The sequence below is a fragment of the Tetrahymena thermophila genome (genome assembly GCF_000189635.1).
Source record: "Tetrahymena thermophila SB210 genomic scaffold scf_8254589, whole genome shotgun sequence".
NCBI lineage: Eukaryota > Ciliophora > Oligohymenophorea > Hymenostomatida > Tetrahymenidae > Tetrahymena > Tetrahymena thermophila.
Genome location: NW_002476360.1, coordinates 119,775 through 137,489, shown reverse-complemented (window position 1 = coordinate 137,489; position 17,715 = coordinate 119,775). Strand labels below are relative to the sequence as shown.

Here is a 17,715-nt window from a genome sequence, read left to right as displayed (position 1 = left end):
TCAATAAAATAAAAATAAAGAAATTAATTGATTAAAGCTTTTTATAGAATTTGTAAATACTAAAAACTTTATATTATTTCTAAATAAGTAGCAAGTAGGTCAAACAATATTATTTAGTTAATACTAAGAAAAAAGGATATTTTAATTTTTAGATTAAAGGAAAATATTTAAGTTTCGATTTATCAATAAATATCAGATAGATGAAAAAGGGATAACGCTTAAAAGTAATGCTAAAATATTTTAATTTTATTTTAAATTTAAGATTTTAAAAACTAATTTAGCCAAGTATTATTATTAATTATACTTTTTAAAAATGCAAATAGGAATATAAAGTAATAAATTTTATATATGAAACACATTAGCCATTTGATAAAAATAATTTTTTAAAATTAGCTATCTGAAGCACTTAAATCATTTCCTTAGAAAGATTCTAATTTAATAAATCTATCTTTCAAAAACATATCTGTTATTGATAATGTACCAAAGAAATATCATGCTGTAGAATCTTTAGACTTAAGGGGAAACATTTTAACTTCTATTAAAGGAGTTACATAATTTTAAAAGCTTGTTCATTTAAATCTGGCAACCAACAATGTAAATTATATTTGATATGCTAGTCTGTTTGATATAAATTTATTCATCGTTTAACAACTTTAGATTCTTAATCTTGAAAACCTACTCTTCCTCAAAGATCTATAACAATTGAGATGGCTTTCACTTGAAGATAACCCTATAAAAGATTAAATAAATTATGTTTACACAATTATCACTTTATTGCCAAACCTATAATTTTTGGATGGTGCTGTAATTAACCAAATTTTGATGTTTTCTTAAAATTATAAATAAAACTTATTTATTATTCTATGATATATTCCTCAATTTAAAAATATATGACTCAATAGTAAAGAAATTTTAATATGATAGAAAATAAGTGAAAGCTTAAAGAAGGAAAGTGAAGAAAGCTTAAAATAATAAGATCAAATGTTGGATGTTCTTTTAAAAAACTATATTGAATTAATACAGTTAAATGATGTAAGGTTATTAAATTTTTACTGAAAATAAAATTATTTATTTAAAATAGGCTCTAAAAAAGATAAGACTACACTCAGAGCTCAAAACTGAATACAATTTTAATCTAGATACACCACCTTTTTGTATTGAAAAATACTAGAGATATTTTAAGTTGCAGAGAATATTTGATAATTAAGATCCTGATATTTGCGTTTAATTTAAAATTTCCCTTCTTAATGATGCCCATCTACTTCTTAGCGAACCTTAAAGCATGTAATATCAAAAAATGTTTAAATAAAAGCTTAATTATTATTAAAATAAGTGATAGCTTAAATGAGGCATTTGAACAACTTCGTTAAAAGCAAATTGATAAGAAACTAGAATTAATTGATAAAATAGAATAAATTATCTAAGAATAAAATAATGAATTTTTTAAATAAAAATTAGCTCCTCATTCATAAAATGTATATAAATCTTCAAGGTCAATGGTATGAAATTAAAATTTTTAGGAACTATAATAATAAAGCAATAAATATATTAATAATTAGAGTGCATCAAAGAAATCACAGCTTAATAAGAGCAATAGTAGTTCACTATTAAGGAGTAGCTCACATAAGAAAATAGGAGTGCCTTAATAAAACTAAGAGAATATAGAATAAACATATTAAAATAAGAATATTCATCATACATTTAACACAAATAATTCTTAAATGAATTTAAGTATTATGAGCAATGGGGGAAACTAGAGCAGGAGACAGTTGAATAGCTCAAACTAAAAATTACAGCATTAAACAAGTTCTCAATCATATTTTTCAACTTCTAGAATTAACAACTCTCTAAATACCATGAACAAATTTACTAAATTAACAGTAATATTTATTTTCTAACACATTGCTATTTTCCTTAATTAAAATGTATAATTAATAAGATCTTAAAAAACTAAAAAAATCAAAAGATATTCATTCGTTTAAAAGAAATGGATGAAATAAAATTGAAAGGATTAATCAAAAATATTTAAACAATTTTTTAAGTTAATTTTGATAAATAAACTAATTAAAATTATCTGAAAAAATATTTATCCATTTAAAAAATAAAATTTATTATTTATTAATTTTAACAAAAGGAATTCGCAAATCATCCATCAAATTGTCTAAAACTAAGAAATAGTGATAAAGATACTTTAATATGTTAGTTGAGTGAGTCTCTTAATGCTAAAATTGCTGAATATGTTAAACTTGAAGAAACAAATTAACGTTTAAGAGTTGAAATAAACGACTAATGCAAATAGGCTGATAATATTAATTCAGATTTATAAAACTAAGTCTTATTTAAAGAAGAATAAATTAAAAACTGTTAAGAATAAATGAAAGCCATGGAATAATCATTAAAAGACACTAAATAAAAGCTAAACGTTCTCATATTTCAAAATTATGAAATGGAGAGATGCAAAAGTAACTTAGATAAATCTGAATAAATTATTTAAAGCATGAATGCTGCGTTTTAATATCAAGAATTTCTAGATGAAAAAGAATCATTTGCTAGAGATTATTATAATAAACGAGTTTTATAGTTCGGCCTTAATTGCCTAAAATTTGCTACTTAATAAACTAAAAAGGTTAATTCCTTTTAGCAAAAAATTGAGAATAAATTTATGCACAATTAAGGAGCATTTTTGTTTAAAAAATGGATAGAATTCACCATTAAAGGATAACGTGTAAAGCATTAATAAGCTGTTTAGAATAACTAAATAGTAACAACGTTTTTCAAATAATGGAAAAATAATGCTGCATTCAGTAAAAATATTTAAAAATTTAAACTGAAATAACAAAAAAGAATAGAATTAGAAACATATTGTAAAATAAAAGATTTTGCTAGAGGTTCAAAAAAATTAAAAGTTTAAGATTCTGTCGCTGTAAAATTTCACTAAAAAAAGTTAAAAAAAGTTGCTTTTTAACTAATTAAGTTATTTTATTAAAAATATAACATCGTTAACAAAAAAGAGCTTAATGCTATAAATCGACAGGCTTAAAATCATTACACAAATTACAAAAAGAAAGTCGTTTTATTTTTTTGGAAAAATTACATTAAATAGAATGTTTTACCTATGAAGGAAAAATCTAAAAAGAGTTTAATTCACTTTAATTCTAAAATACTTTAAAAATCGTTCTACAGATGGACTATTTTAAGAACAGTTAGACTTCAAAATGAGCAAAAAGCTGAATTAGCTGCTTAGAGAAAACAAAAAAAATTTTTATAAAAGTTGTTATGGAGATGGAAAGATGACTATCATAAGATATATGTTAAAAAGAAAACATTTAGCAGTAAATACAACTTTTAATTAAAAATAAAATACTTTAAGGCACTATGCTAAGCCAAGACAATAAGAGAGAATAAAATTGCAAAGTAGTTATCCTTATAATCTAAAATCGATCATAAACTTATTATTAAAGTGATAAAATCATTAAAAATGAATGTTTCCAATAATAAAAAAATAGAAAAAAGGGCTAACTAAATTATTTCAGAAAAAAATTAATAAATTCTGTAAAAATACTTCAAAGGAGTTAAGTAGTATTTATAGGAGTAAAAGATATAGAAAGAAAGAGTCAAGAAAATAGAATTAAAGATATAATCAAAATACTTGAACATTATGAAAAAGAAGGCTGATAGGTAAGCTAACAGAAAGGCAAAGAGCATTGCTTTAAAAAGCCAAAAGGTTTTTAAATTAAATTAAAATTTTTAAAAAGCTTTCTAATTCTGGAAAGTTTATGTTGCTAAATAAAAAAGATAACAAAGATTGCTAAGTAAAGCTGAATTTTATCATAAATAAAGAGTAAATTAAATTAAATTTAAAAAGCTTGTAAATATTTATAAAAATATTTTTTTTTTTAAAGGTATTTCATTACTTGATTTTGGGAATAAAGGACAATAATATATAGTAATTTAAAAGAAAAATCATTGAATAGGAGCTTATGCTTAAGAGTCTACAGGATGCATGCAACTAAAATATGAGATATGCTAACGAAGCTGATAATAAATAAATTGATTATATTAACAAACTAGATATTCTCAGTTAAAACATAGATTTTTTGAAATCTGAAATTACTGAAAAGGATATGTTTATTCAAGAATTAAAGTTAAATATTTCTTAAAAAAATGAATAAATTGAAAATTTATAAACCGAACACATGATTACTTCAACAGAAAATAAAGAACTTCTGAAAAAGCTAAATATTTTAGACAATGAACTTGTCAATAAATCTTCTAAGTATGAGTAAATGATATTTGATTTGAAGGAGTAATATTCTCAACTCAATATGAACATTTAATAAATGCAATCTGATTTTGAAAGTAAGTTTTGTTCATGTTTACAAAATTTTAAGAAAATTAAAGCTTTTAATTTTTCTTTAAAATAATTCTTAAAATTGAATTGAATGAAAATTACTAAAATTAATATTTTCTATAAAATTAAAAAATGTAAAATTAGTTAAAGAAAGAGGATACAAAGAATAATATGGAGCATTATCTATTAAAAACGCTTCTTAAGATAATTATATTGCCAAATTAGAATAGCTTAAAGTAGAGCTAGAAGAAAGATGCACATCTGCAGAAATACTATCTTAAAATTAAAAAAATGAGGTTTTAATTAATTGATAAATATTAAAATAAATTAATATAATTTTTTTAATAGAATTAAGACTTGCTTAGGGTTATTTCAAGCTTTGAAGACGAAAGAGATCAGTATAAATAAAAGATAGAAGAATGTCTTAAGTTAATTGAAGAAAGCAGTGCGATTTATGAAAATAAATTACTTGAATTAAAAGAGGAAAAGAATAACTTGGATACTGAAAATATTGTTTTAAAAGAGAAAAATCACAGATAAGAAAATGAAATTTTAGATTTGAAGAATGATTTAAGAAGATTAGAGTATCAGGTTGAATTAATGGTAGTAGAGCAGCATAAATAAACTATCTAATTTATAGATAATCTAAGCAATAATAATAATCCTAATAATATAAATACTAATTAAGTAGGAAGTAACAATAGTACAGCAAATAAATTTTATCAAAATTTTAATGCAAACTAGTTCAAAGTAAATTAAAATAATCAATACGATTCCATTTAGCAACCAAACTATGAAACATTGGCATAAGTTTCTACTCCAATATAAAGTATATTTTATTATAAAAAATTTATTAGAAAATACTTTGATTTAATTAAAAGCCCCAAAAGCAGAATATACTTATGAAAGTGCTATTAACAACAACTATGTATCTTCAAGAGCAATTCAAAGCATTGATGAAAGATAGTTGCAACAGTAATTTGTTAACATTCAAGATTTCCTAAGACCTAGAAGACAAGATATTTCTCCTTTAAAGAGCTATTTAACAAGCAGAAGAGAAAAGTCATAATAAAAAGAAGAGCATGTTTATGTTCTCCCACAGACCTAAAAAGCACAAACTTCGAAAAGAATATCAATTACATCACCATCTTAATTTGAAAATAAAGCAGAAACATCTAACTTTTATTTAAAATCTTAACCTTAGCTCAATCGTATATTTTATTTTTTAGTAAAAATAAAAAATATTTAACATTTTATTTATAATAGAAACCTAGCACTATTAAATTTAAAATTACTTAGCACAAAACTCTTAAAATAGCTAATAAACTTAAAAATTTCCATAATAGAATTTAATTATTGATAGCATACAAAAGGAGTAAACCTAATTTCTTATGTTTATCCATTTATTTTTAACTATTTTTTATGATAAAAAAGAGTAAGATCAATGAAATCTAACACATCTGCTTTAAAATTAAATATCGAAAGAAGGCTATAAAATTTGAACCAAAATCTTGATTCAGACATTATAACACTTAAATAACAAAGACTTAATTCTTAAAATGAAGATTTTGAATAATATGATCTTTGAACTCATAGTAGTAGAAGATAATTTAAAATATCTAAGACATATAATTTTATTTAAAAATAATTTTAAGAAGTTTTTTAGAGTTTAAAATAACTCTAATGTGTTTTATAACTTAAATTTATATAAATCCTGAATAATTAAACTAAATAAAACCAATATTTTTTAATCTAGAATTTTTTTTACAGAAATTAATTTTTAAGAATTTATTTTTGACATTTAAATAAATAAAAATTATTTTTAAATTGATTTTAATTTTGATGAATAATTTTTTTATAATTAAAAATTTCAATTTGATAGAATTTTTTCGATTAAATTTTAAGTGCATTTATTTATATCCACAAAAATCATTAACTTGAATAACATTTTATTATCGAATGATATATTCTATTGTCTAATTCACATACATTCTTTTTAATTTCGCACCGTTAAAAAAAATTGTTTATTTGTTTTTGCTCTTCATCTTCATAGAATTAGCTTAAAAATTACTCTTCAAAATGACTCATTTAAATTTGATGAATAATTTTTTTATAATTAAAAATTTCAATTTGATAGAATTTTTTCGATTAAATTTTAAGTGCATTTATTTATATCCACAAAAATCATTAACTTGAATAACATTTTATTATAGAATGATATATTCTATTGTCTAATTCACATACATTCTTTTTATTTTGGCACCGTTAAAAAAAATTGTTTATCTGTTTTTGCTCTTCATCTTCATAGAATTAGCTTACAAATTACTCTTCAAAATGACTCATTTAAATTTTTTAAGCTTTTTAATATTTAAAAAATTTATTTTATTTTTTCAATAAATTAAAAATTTTACACAATTTTTCTTTTTTATTATTCAATAATAAAGTAGAAAGCTTCTCAGAGCAACCCATAAGTTTTATTGCAGCAAATTAATCAGGAGTTAATAAAACCATTAATGCTTTTTACAATACAATGATTTATTTGTACAGATGAAAAATATTTAAGTTCTATTAAACATCACTCTCCATGTTTTAAAAAAATGAATGATTGAGTTCTAATGATTTAAAATACTCATTCTTTTTCCAAAACCTATTGATGAAATTGAAAATATAGAATTAATACAAATATTGAAATGTTTTTTTTTAATAATTTACCTAAATCCAAATAAAGAATTATGAATCCTTTTTTAAAAGATTTTATCCTTAATTTGTTTCACTTTAGATAAAAAACTCTCTGACTATGTTAATGGAGGCATAGATATTTTATTTTACTATTATTTTAATTATTTATCCTCAAGATTTTCATGATTTTTTGGTTTATTTTTATTAATTGTATTTTTTTTTTGAGTCTATTTTAGAAATAATTGTGGTATTTTATTAGAAAATTAAGATTCCCTTTTTTTCAATTTAGAATTAAACAGAAAACTTTAATCTTTTTAAAAAGACTATGTTATTAAAGGATAATTATTTTCACTTGAAGTTATTTAATTTCCAAGTACAGGAAATTAATCTCTTTAATCTATAGAATTTAGCTATCTTGAATTGCTCTAAATTGTAGATTCTTATATTTTACTTTCAATTATTTCATCTTATTGAGAGTTTTCAAAATTATTGATAGAGGGAAGAAGATGAGGACTTAATGCATTTTAGTCTACAGATTATCTAGATTTAGTTAAAAATGCTGGAATTTTTATAGGTTCTTAAGTTTCGGATTACATAAAATCTTATTCATGAATATCCTTTTAATAGCTTTCTTATTGTTAATTCTAATTTTCTTATGCTATAAGTTTATTTTTCTTTAGCAGTTCAAGGTATTTTCCTTAATGTATGTTTTGTAAGATAAGTAAGAAAATATCTTATTTTATCAATTGTTAGGAAATACTTCTACCCAAAACACCTACACACATAAATAGAGCAAGAATGCTATTGCAAACAGCTAGCACTTGAGGGAATGTTGGATAAGAAATAAAAAAAAACTAAGCAATTTCATCCATCTCAATAAAAACTTAAAGTAAAGCTGTATTGTTGAGTTGCTAAATTTAGTTTGCTCTATCAAACGACTGAGTTGTCATCGAATACTAAATAGGAGATGAAAATGTAGTTTCCTCCTATATAAATGGTCCTTATTTCACCTAGGTTATTTATTTTTATGTTTTGAAGTCAGATATTATAAACTCATTCAAATAAAAATCAATATATTAGTTCCTGTAGTTGGTTTAGATTTGCTTTTTAGTGATGTTGTATTAAGAAGTTTGTAGCTTTATTTAAAAAGCACTTCCACCACTGTTAATCATAGTATCTATATCATTCTCGCTGGCGCAATTATTTGATACTTAAATATTCTTTACTTTTGCATCCTAACATGTGTAAGCATAGATTATAATACTTGACCAAATTTTATTATTTTAAGCTGAGATGAGAGTGTAATTCTAAATTTTAGAAAAATCTAAACAGTGAAATCCATCAAGTTAAGGATCTTAACATTCAATAATATCAAGTGGAATTAATTCGTAGTCATCATAATTTAAAAACTAAAATTAAGGAACAAACACTAAATAGGTAGTATTAGTAGAAGATTAAACTTAATCTAAGCTTGTATTAAAGTTATACAAGTATCTAAATCCAACAAGATTATTATTTAAATCTACACTAGTGTCTTCCTAAATAAAACTTTAAGCTCTGAATGTTGGCTATATTTAATTATCAACATACAAATACATTTGGTATATAAAATAGCAAAATGCAACACCAAGAACTAATAAAGACAATATTGCACCGAACAATGTTCTCTTTTTTAGTTAATTTGATTCCATATTGAATTGAAAATTTGAAGAGAAAAGATCTAATTGTTTTATCCTTGTAATTAGATTCATGATAGTTAGTATATTTAGCAGTAGAACTTTTAACTTAATAAACTGAAAGAATATTTAAACAACTATTAATATTATTAAATAATCATTAATTTATTATTTTTATAAATTGTAAATAAATAAATTAACCAAAAAAATAAACAATGAGTCGAATAAACTATTCTTTTTCATTAATTGTTATAATAATTATAATACAATTAAATTTAAATAATTTATTATTTAATTGAAATTTGTAGTCATTCTATTTTTTTATTTAATGCACCCATTATAAAATTTAGATTGAATTAAGCATTTATTAAAAAGTATGAATAATCCTTAGTCTTTTTTTATTAGCTAGATTTAGTAAAAAAAATCAAATAATAAAATGAAATAACCCTTTCTTCTTAATTATTTGTTATTAATTTAGATTTATCATAACAAAATTAAAAAAATAGTTAACTAAAATTTATTTTCTATTAAAAAATATTTAAAATTTAAAAATTATTTCTAAAAATAAATTTTTGTATTAAATAAAGGGAAAATGAAATGATACTACCTTTTATAACTTCTTTAAAAACTTCTTAAAAATAAGTCTTTTTTATTATAAAATTCATTTTTTTTATCAATAGATAAAATATTAAAACTGCCAATTTATAAAAATTATAAAATATTAGATTTAATGAACTATATTAAATTATTAATTTTTTAAATTTTAAAATAGAATTTATAATAAATTTGCTTAGATTGCCAATTCATTATTGAATAATTTAGTGAATTTGCTTAAATACTAAAATTTTATCCCAAATCATATAAAAAATATAAATAATTTGTTTCTAACATATTGTTAGCTTTTATATAATAAGTAGTTAACAAGGATTAACTAAATATTTAATAATTTATGATAAAATATTTTTTTTATTTAAATAAATAAATATAAACTTCTTAATTAAGTGTTGAAAATTTATATTAGCTACTAAATCAAAAAAATATATTCAAAAATAGAAGGGTATATTAGGATAAATACATTTAAAAAAATTATAATCATAATTATTTGAAAGATAAAACATTAACTATAAAAAACGCTAAAAAATAATAAATAAATAGAATGAAATTTCACATCTTTGTTTTATTAATACTTTCTTTGTTGATGAGCGCAACTTTAGGAAAGAAATTAAGATTTAGTCATGAACCTTAATAGCCTTAATGTCTTTAGTTAGGAGATCATTGTGATGTTGAAGAATTATTTGATTTTTGCTGCTAGGGTACATCTTGCCACCCAATATTATATGTTTGTGATGAAGATTATTGAAACACAAATTGTTACTAATACTAAAATAATAAAGATTGATATGCAAATTTTTAAAAATCTTTATACTATATGTTTTGCATTATTCAAATTAAAATGATATTATGATTAAAAAAGCAGCATTATTACAGAAATACAAATTTGAAACATTCATTTTATTTACCGTTTTAGTTAAAAAAACTAAATATAAAATTAGTAAGATTTTTATTCGTTTTTAAAGTTGAATGTTAGTAAAAGAAGATAAAAAATTATTCAAAAAGTAATTGCTTAGTAAATATTTGTTCACTAAAAAATGATATTAGTAATTAGTTCTTTTTTTATCAGAAAATTATTTATTAATTACAATTTTATTGATATTAAAAAAAATATATTTATTCATTGGCTAAATTATTATTATATTTCATAGGATAGAGCATTAAAAGCCTAAAACCAAAATTTTGAATTAATATTTGTAATAAAAAAATATTTTATATTTTAAGTTTTAAAATTTATTACTATTAAAATTATTTTCATCCAATTTTAAAATCTAAGATTTTGTAATTTAATATGTAAATTTTAATTTTAGATTATTATTTAAAATGAATAAATAAATATTTAAATATTTAAGAAATTAAAAGAGTTCACACTAAATAAAACATTAATTTGGATTATTAAAACAACTTTAAGAAGAAAAAAAGATGTATTTAATTCTATCATCTATCAAATTAAGCTAATAAAAAATAATTTAAAGGATTATATTGGGAAAAAAATATTTAATTAATACTTCAAAATTATTTTAAACCAGAATTTCTATTGATTAATTCATAAATTTACAAATTTACTTTTATTATTAAAAAAAAAATGAATAAAATATTTCTATTTTTTATTGCTATAAAATTTGATGAACATTTATCAGACAGATAATTTTATTTAATAAAATTTATATCAAAGTTTTTATGCATACTTTGAAATGATATTAAAACCTTATCATTAATAAAAATTAGAAATTTTTAAATTAGTCTTATTGAAAGTATTTAGCAAATAAGTAAAAATATTAATCAATTCAAAAATAAACTTTTAGTATTTACTATAAAGATTTATTAAATAATTGATATTCAAAATTTATTAATAGTATCATTCTTATTAATTTCATTTTTGAAAATTGTTTTAAATTAACTAGATATTTATTATAAAAGCTATATAAACTTGATCGAATTTCTTATAAATTGATTTAGTTGTAAAAATAATTTTTATAATTATTTTGAAATAAATAGCTTTTATTTATTTTTAAAATAATAAATAAATCCCTTTTACTTTTATAAAAGGATTAAGTAAAATCTGAATTATAAAATTTATTGATTAATTAAAATATAAAAAAACATTTTTATAATTTACAAGCTATGATACATAAAAAACAGATATGAATTAAATTAATTACACTAATTAGTTATAAACTTTTAGTTTTTATTTAGGAGAAAAGTTTAAGTAGATACACTATTTTGGCATTCATATTAAAATAGTTAGAATAGAATATTAATTCTTTATAGAATATTTTATAGGTATTTATTTGCATCTTAACTTAAATACTATCTCAATCTATCAAGGATAAGCTTAATGAAGAATAAATTCTTTTATCAATTTTACTTAATATATCTTGAGTTTAACATCTCAATATAAATTTTTGAATTGACTGTATACATTTTTCTTCTGAATTGTAAATAGAGTATTAATTCTGGAAGTGATTTAGGTCATTTTCTACAAATTTAAATAAAATTAATAAATTTATTAAAATCTAAACTTACAAAAATTACTTTCTTCGGTATTATTTTATGTTTATTTTTAGCTACTAAAATCATAATTAGATGGAGAAAATCCTACTAATTTTAAAGCTGCTAATTACTCATCATTAAACAAAATCATTATAGCTTTCTTTAAGAGTATAATGTCCTAATATACCTATAATATATCTATGCTTTAATTTACCTAATCTTCTATTTATTTTTTCATTTAGATATCTAGACCTTTTGAGCTCAAATATTCACTTTTCTTACATAGTCTATTTTAAATTTCAAATAAATAATCATTATTTTTATAATCTTTTTAATAAGCTATTGTAAATAATTTAATTTTTAAATCAAAAGTTTTGAAAATAAAATTAGAAATATTATGTTTATTTTATTGATTTCTTATTAATTTAAATATGAGAGGATAAGTAGAGGTGTTGTAAAACTTACAGTAAATTAAATAAATAAACAATTTATATTTTTTTCGGTTAAAAATCTGCTAAACTTACAAAATTTTTACTTTAGATATTTAATTTTTAAAGATACTTCACTCAATAAATTTTATTAATAGAAATGAAGTTTTTTTCTTATTGAAAATAAATTTAATAATTAAAAAATATTACCTAACACTAAATATTATTTTTTGAATCTTTTAAAACACTGAATTGCTAAAAATGCTGCTGATATTTCGAAAATTAAAATTTTTCTTTTAACTTTAAGGATAATTTAATTATAATTTGTAAGGGCTCATGTTTGTATCTAGTCCAAAATTGAGTTAATTATTTGAGTTAACCAATGAATCTTTACCTTGGGTTTTTCTTTAAGGTTAAAATGAATTGATTTCTTCATTATTACTGTTATTAATGAAAGGATTTGTTGTAGATTCAAAATTTTATGTTTTACTGATCTAAAAATTTTATTTTTGTTACTAAAATTTATCCTTAAATAAAAACTAAGTGGTCTAAAAACTTTATTAATTGCTAACCTTTTAGATATTATCCTTTTACTCACTACTTATCTATTTTTCAAGTTATGACTTCTATGATATGAGTTACTTTTAATGTAAATGATCAATGAATGTGCTTTAAAAACTAGGAACAATAATCGATTTTATATTTTCTAATTCTTCAAGCTTTTAATCTTACTGTTTGGATAATGAAAGATTTTCTTTGATTGTAGAATTAATTGGCTCATTTTAGGCCAGTATACTGTTTAATTTCAAAATGTTTTCATAAGTGCCACAGTACATATTTTGTAAAAACAAAAGGAAAAAATCTTATTTGATGAGTTAAGAAGCAAAATATCTTGCAAAAACTCCAAAAAGCATTAATAGAGCTAAAGTGCTATTGCAAACAGCCAGCACTTCAGGAAATGAATGATATTGTATTTATATATACTAAACTATTTCATCCATTTATATTGAGACTTATACTAAGTTTGTTTAGCCAGTTTTAATTTTAAATTTTTCATAGTCATAAACTGAGTTAATTTAATCATATTAAATAGGAGATTAGTATGATTCAGTATACTAAAAAAAGGGTCCTTATTAAACTTTTGTCCTTTAAATTTAAGCCTTAAAGATACTGTAAACAAATTAGTCTCCTTAAAAACTAATATATGAGTTTCTATAATTTGTTTAGATTTAAGTAGAAGTTGTATTGTATTGTGAAGTGTAAAGCTTTAAGTGGAAGGCAGAGGCAAGACTGTTTACCATATTTTATATTTCTAAAGGATCAGCGCAATTATTTGGTATAGTTGTTTTAATATCATCTATATCCTAACATCTGTATATTAATATGTTAATTCTAGAATGTATATCATTTAAAGACCTCAATGTTAAGGTGTAGTTTTATATTTATGAGAAATCTAAGCACATGAAACCACTGATTAAAGAATTAGTGCATCTAGAATAATCCACTTAAATGATTTCGATGCCATCGTCACCTACATACTCGAATACAGGAATAAATACTAAGTAAGTTTTATTTGTTTTTTCTTAAAGATCCATTAAATCTTTATTTAAGATATACTCGTATCTAAATCCAATTAAGTCATTATGCAATTCCACATCAATAGGATCGCTTGTAATGAAACTTTAAGAAATAAATTTTGGATCAATTTTGTTATTAAAGTACTAAAGAAGCTCATAGATGAAGTAAATTAATGTTGCTGAAACAACTAAAAGTGATAAGATTCCTCCTAAAGAAGTTCTTTTTTTCAAGTTTTACTTTCCAACGTTAAATTGGAAAGTAGATGAAAACAAATCAAAATTTGAGAACACCATTAATAGTTATTAGTTAATTTATTGTTTATTAATCTTAATTAATTAATTATTTTGACAATTTTTATTTAATTTATTATTTATTATATCTGTCATATTACCGAAAAATCAACCCAAATTTTTAATAATATAAGATAGCAGTATGTATTAAGTAACATATGCGCTTTAGTATTTCAATTAAAAATTATATTTTAGCTTACCACAAGTTATTACTATCAATCTTTACCTAAAAACCATTAATTTTTTACTTTTTTACATTAAATTGCTAATATTTTTAAATGAAAGTAACTAGTAAGGTAATAGGGCAAACTGAATGTAAATATGAGAAACTATTTTGAAAAAAGTCATAAATCATCGGATGTTCTCTACATAGTAAAGAATATTTTACTTAAATTATGATATTATTCCTGCTTCAGCTAAATTGACTAATAGTCTGATCATTTAGATAATTGGAAATATTAAGTGAATTGTTAATATTTTAATAAATCTTTAATATAATTAAGAAAGAGTTTAAATTTATTTTTTTTAATAAAAAATAGAAAAAATGTAAAAATAATTAAGTTTAATGGCCGAATTTTAGATTTGTCATTTGGATATTGAAAAATTTATTTATGTTCATCATAATAAATTTACAGATATCTTCTTCCTTAACTTAATGATTATTATTCTTACTAATTAAATAAATAGTTAATATAAATTTTATCACAAATTTTTATTTTAAAGCAAACACCTTTCTGATATTAAGTATAATTAATTGATTTTGTAAAATTATCGTAAAATATTCATAAAATAAAGGAGTAATAATAATGCTAAGAATTCAATATTTATTATTTAATTAAAGAAAGTCTATTTATTTTTTGAATTGCTGATATAAAAAATTACCACAAAAACATTATATAAATATCAAATACAACTGCAAATAATTTCTTATCTGATATCTTTATAGTTTTTTATTTTTCTAAAATTACTAAATCATAAATAAATCATTTTACAATAATTATTTTTTTTGATAAGAAGCTTAAAGTGAACTTATTCTTTATAATTCATTTAAATATTTTAGATTTTAAAATTTAAAAAGTTTTAGAGATTTTTAATGATTAGTAAATTCCAAAATTTTAATAATGATACAATTTTCTTATTTTTTATTTCATTATTGTTTAAATTGATTAATTTTAATCTATATTTTAAAATTATTTTTACAAATTCTTATAAAACGAAAATTGAATACATCTATTAAAGTAGTTGTAAAATTTTATTGAAATATTTTCAAAGAGCTGTTCCTCTTTCTAAATTAGCTTTTATTTCTTTGGTATATTCTGAAAAATGTCTTTTAATTTTATTGTTAAAAACTCTGTTTCTTTCATCAATGAAATCTATATTTTGTTCGTCGAATCCTCTTCTTCTGCTGAATTCTTTTTTCTTTGCTTTTCTGTTTTATTTTAGAAAAATTAGCTTTTTTTAAAAATCTAAATTAATATTAAAAAATTACTATTAATCCATATCTTGCTATAATCTATGTAAGGATTCTTCTGTGGGTTGGAATTCTTGGTGAGGATTTTCAACTTACTATTTATATTGCTCTTCATTAAATACTAGATTTTTGCATCTCTTCTCATAGGCTCCATATAAAGTATCAGAATTGAATACTAAATAAATTAATTTAATGTTTAATAGAAATTGTATTTTTTTTGTAATATAATTTATTTGTGATGGAAAATAAAATATATTAAAAATATATGAAAGATGAAAAAAAAGAAACTTACCATTCCATCCAAAGTTATCTGTGGTATTTTTCTTTTCTTTTCCCTAAAATATTTCTTGCTTAATAGCTGACTATTCCATGTATTATTAATTTTTTTCAAAGCCTTTCTTAATGAGCTCTTCTTGCTTTTTTTATGCCTTATCTTTGATGATCTCTTTCTTTTTATTCTTTTCATAATATGGATCTACAGCTCTCTTTTCCTCTTCTAAGACGGCTAAACTATTTAGCTTCTTAGCTTCATTTAATTTCAAGCGAATTTCACGCAGTCTATCTTTTTATTTTTCATTTAATTTGCTTTTATCACTCGCAATAACGTCTTCCTTTATTGTACTCTCATTCATTTCAGTGATCGGTTTCTCTTTAACTTCATTAATCTTTTCCTCTAATTGCTACAAAACTTTTAAGCTCTCGTCGATTTCGTTTAATTTTTCCTCTTTTTCGTCTAATTTCTTAAAATACTCTTCAGGATCAATACCCTATCTTCTTAGTTCTTCTGCTTGAGTTTTTCTTTGTTAGATTTCTTCATAACTTTGTTTTGAGAAAGGATCATCCTATAAAAATAAAAATCAATTAAAATTATTAAATATAAATTTATTTAAGTTACCCTCAAAAATGCTCTTTTGTCACCTACTTCACCACATTATCTAATAATAACAGGTATTTTTGGTCTATCATTTAAATCAACTGGTACTTTAGCTATTTATCTTACTATATCCATGCCATCAATAACTTAACCAAATACAACATGCTTTCTATTTTTTATATTTATAATTCTAATTTACCTTTTAATAAATTAATTCAATAATACCCATCAAGATGAGGAGCTGCTTTAAGAGTGATAAAAAATTATGAGCTATTAGTATTTCTTCCTGAGTTAGCCATAGATAGCAAACCTGCACAAGTGTGGCGTCTTGATAGATCCTCATCTGCGAAGTGTCTACCATAAATAGAGAACCCCTAATATAATTATAAAATACAAATTTTATTCTCTTGATTAATAGAGTAAATAATTTAATTACTCCTGTTCCATCACCATTTGTTATATCTCCACCTTAAATGCAAAAATTATCTACGATTCTATGAATTTTGCTATTCTCATACCATAATTTAGCGTTTCTTCCACTAAGGCCAGATTATCCATAATCACCAGTGCATAACCCTCTAAAATTTTCAGCAGTTTTAGGGGTTAAGTCTGTAAACAGCTCAAAGACTACTCTACCTAAAGGTTTGCTGCCAACCATAAAATCTAAGTAAACCTAAATAGCTTTCTTTTTGTTAGACATTTTAAATTACTAAATAACTTCTTTGTTTCTTTTCTTGCTAAACTAAAAATTAAAGACTGATTTTAAATAATAATCAACCAAATATTAATTAATATCTATATAGTACAAAAATTATACAAAATTTATATCGCATATACATATATTAAACCTACTATCAGATAGATAGATAGATAATAGATAATCATAAAAAATTAAAATTTTAAATCTCAACTAAAATAATTTCATAAATTTAAGTATAAGAAAATAAACAAATAAATTAAAATTTTTTTATTATGTAAATTTATATGAAAACTCATCAAATTAATTTTATTTAATTTCCAATAAGATTTTAGCAATAAATATCTCCTTGAAATTTTTAAAGATTAAACTAAATATTTTTTAACTAAATGTGTATTTCAAAATATATTTTACTTATTTTATCTTAAATTGTGGAAGTTGTTTATTTATGTAAAGTTATTCTATTGTTTGGTAATAAAAATAAGAAATTATTTATTTTATTTTTTTTTTAGTGATTTGGTTGGACTTTTTAAAGTTGTTGTAATTGCTAATGAAGACTTATAAGA

The 17,715-nt window shown here is 21.2% G+C and overlaps 5 protein-coding genes across 5 annotated transcripts; 2 read left to right on the top strand and 3 right to left on the bottom strand. All coding sequences in view use genetic code 6, as the record gives it.

The window, feature by feature from the left end:
- Positions 1–59: 59 nt before the first annotated feature.
- Positions 60–5,939, top strand: TTHERM_00997760 (hypothetical protein; the record flags this gene model as incomplete). The annotated part of the gene is made up of 15 exons (XM_001019216.2): positions 60–224; positions 324–332; positions 394–594; positions 658–804; positions 925–1,032; positions 1,082–1,284; positions 1,334–1,499; positions 1,560–1,880; positions 2,135–3,841; positions 3,903–4,359; positions 4,496–4,647; positions 4,700–5,180; positions 5,233–5,562; positions 5,618–5,726; positions 5,786–5,939. Exons 1-15 carry the CDS (start codon positions 201–203, stop codon positions 5,937–5,939), a joined length of 4,569 nt encoding a protein of 1,522 aa, XP_001019216.2. The 5' UTR covers positions 60–200.
- Positions 5,940–6,980: 1,041 nt separating this feature from the next.
- TTHERM_00997750 (transmembrane protein, putative) lies at positions 6,981–8,628 on the bottom strand (the record flags this gene model as incomplete). Its single annotated transcript, XM_001019215.2, has 3 exons — positions 6,981–6,998; positions 7,064–7,179; positions 7,383–8,628. 3 exons carry the CDS (start codon positions 8,626–8,628, stop codon positions 6,981–6,983), a joined length of 1,380 nt encoding a protein of 459 aa, XP_001019215.2.
- Positions 8,629–9,724: 1,096 nt separating this feature from the next.
- On the top strand, positions 9,725–10,066 carry TTHERM_00997740 (hypothetical protein; the record flags this gene model as incomplete). The annotated part of the gene is made up of 1 exon (XM_001019214.2): positions 9,725–10,066. Exon 1 carries the CDS (start codon positions 9,863–9,865, stop codon positions 10,064–10,066), a length of 204 nt encoding a protein of 67 aa, XP_001019214.2. The 5' UTR covers positions 9,725–9,862.
- Positions 10,067–11,633: 1,567 nt separating this feature from the next.
- On the bottom strand, positions 11,634–14,173 carry TTHERM_00997730 (AMP-binding enzyme family protein; the record flags this gene model as incomplete). The annotated part of the gene is made up of 3 exons (XM_001019213.2): positions 12,450–14,173; positions 11,854–12,098; positions 11,634–11,797 (listed from the first exon to the last, which is right to left on the bottom strand). Exons 1-3 carry the CDS (start codon positions 14,108–14,110, stop codon positions 11,634–11,636), a joined length of 2,070 nt encoding a protein of 689 aa, XP_001019213.2. The 5' UTR covers positions 14,111–14,173.
- Positions 14,174–15,373: 1,200 nt separating this feature from the next.
- TTHERM_00997720 (peptidyl-prolyl cis-trans isomerase, cyclophilin-type protein) lies at positions 15,374–17,152 on the bottom strand (the record flags this gene model as incomplete). Its single annotated transcript, XM_001019212.3, has 6 exons — positions 15,374–15,536; positions 15,597–15,753; positions 15,871–16,420; positions 16,474–16,621; positions 16,678–16,826; positions 16,889–17,152. 6 exons carry the CDS (start codon positions 17,150–17,152, stop codon positions 15,374–15,376), a joined length of 1,431 nt encoding a protein of 476 aa, XP_001019212.2.
- Between the last annotated feature and the right edge of the window lie 563 nt (positions 17,153–17,715).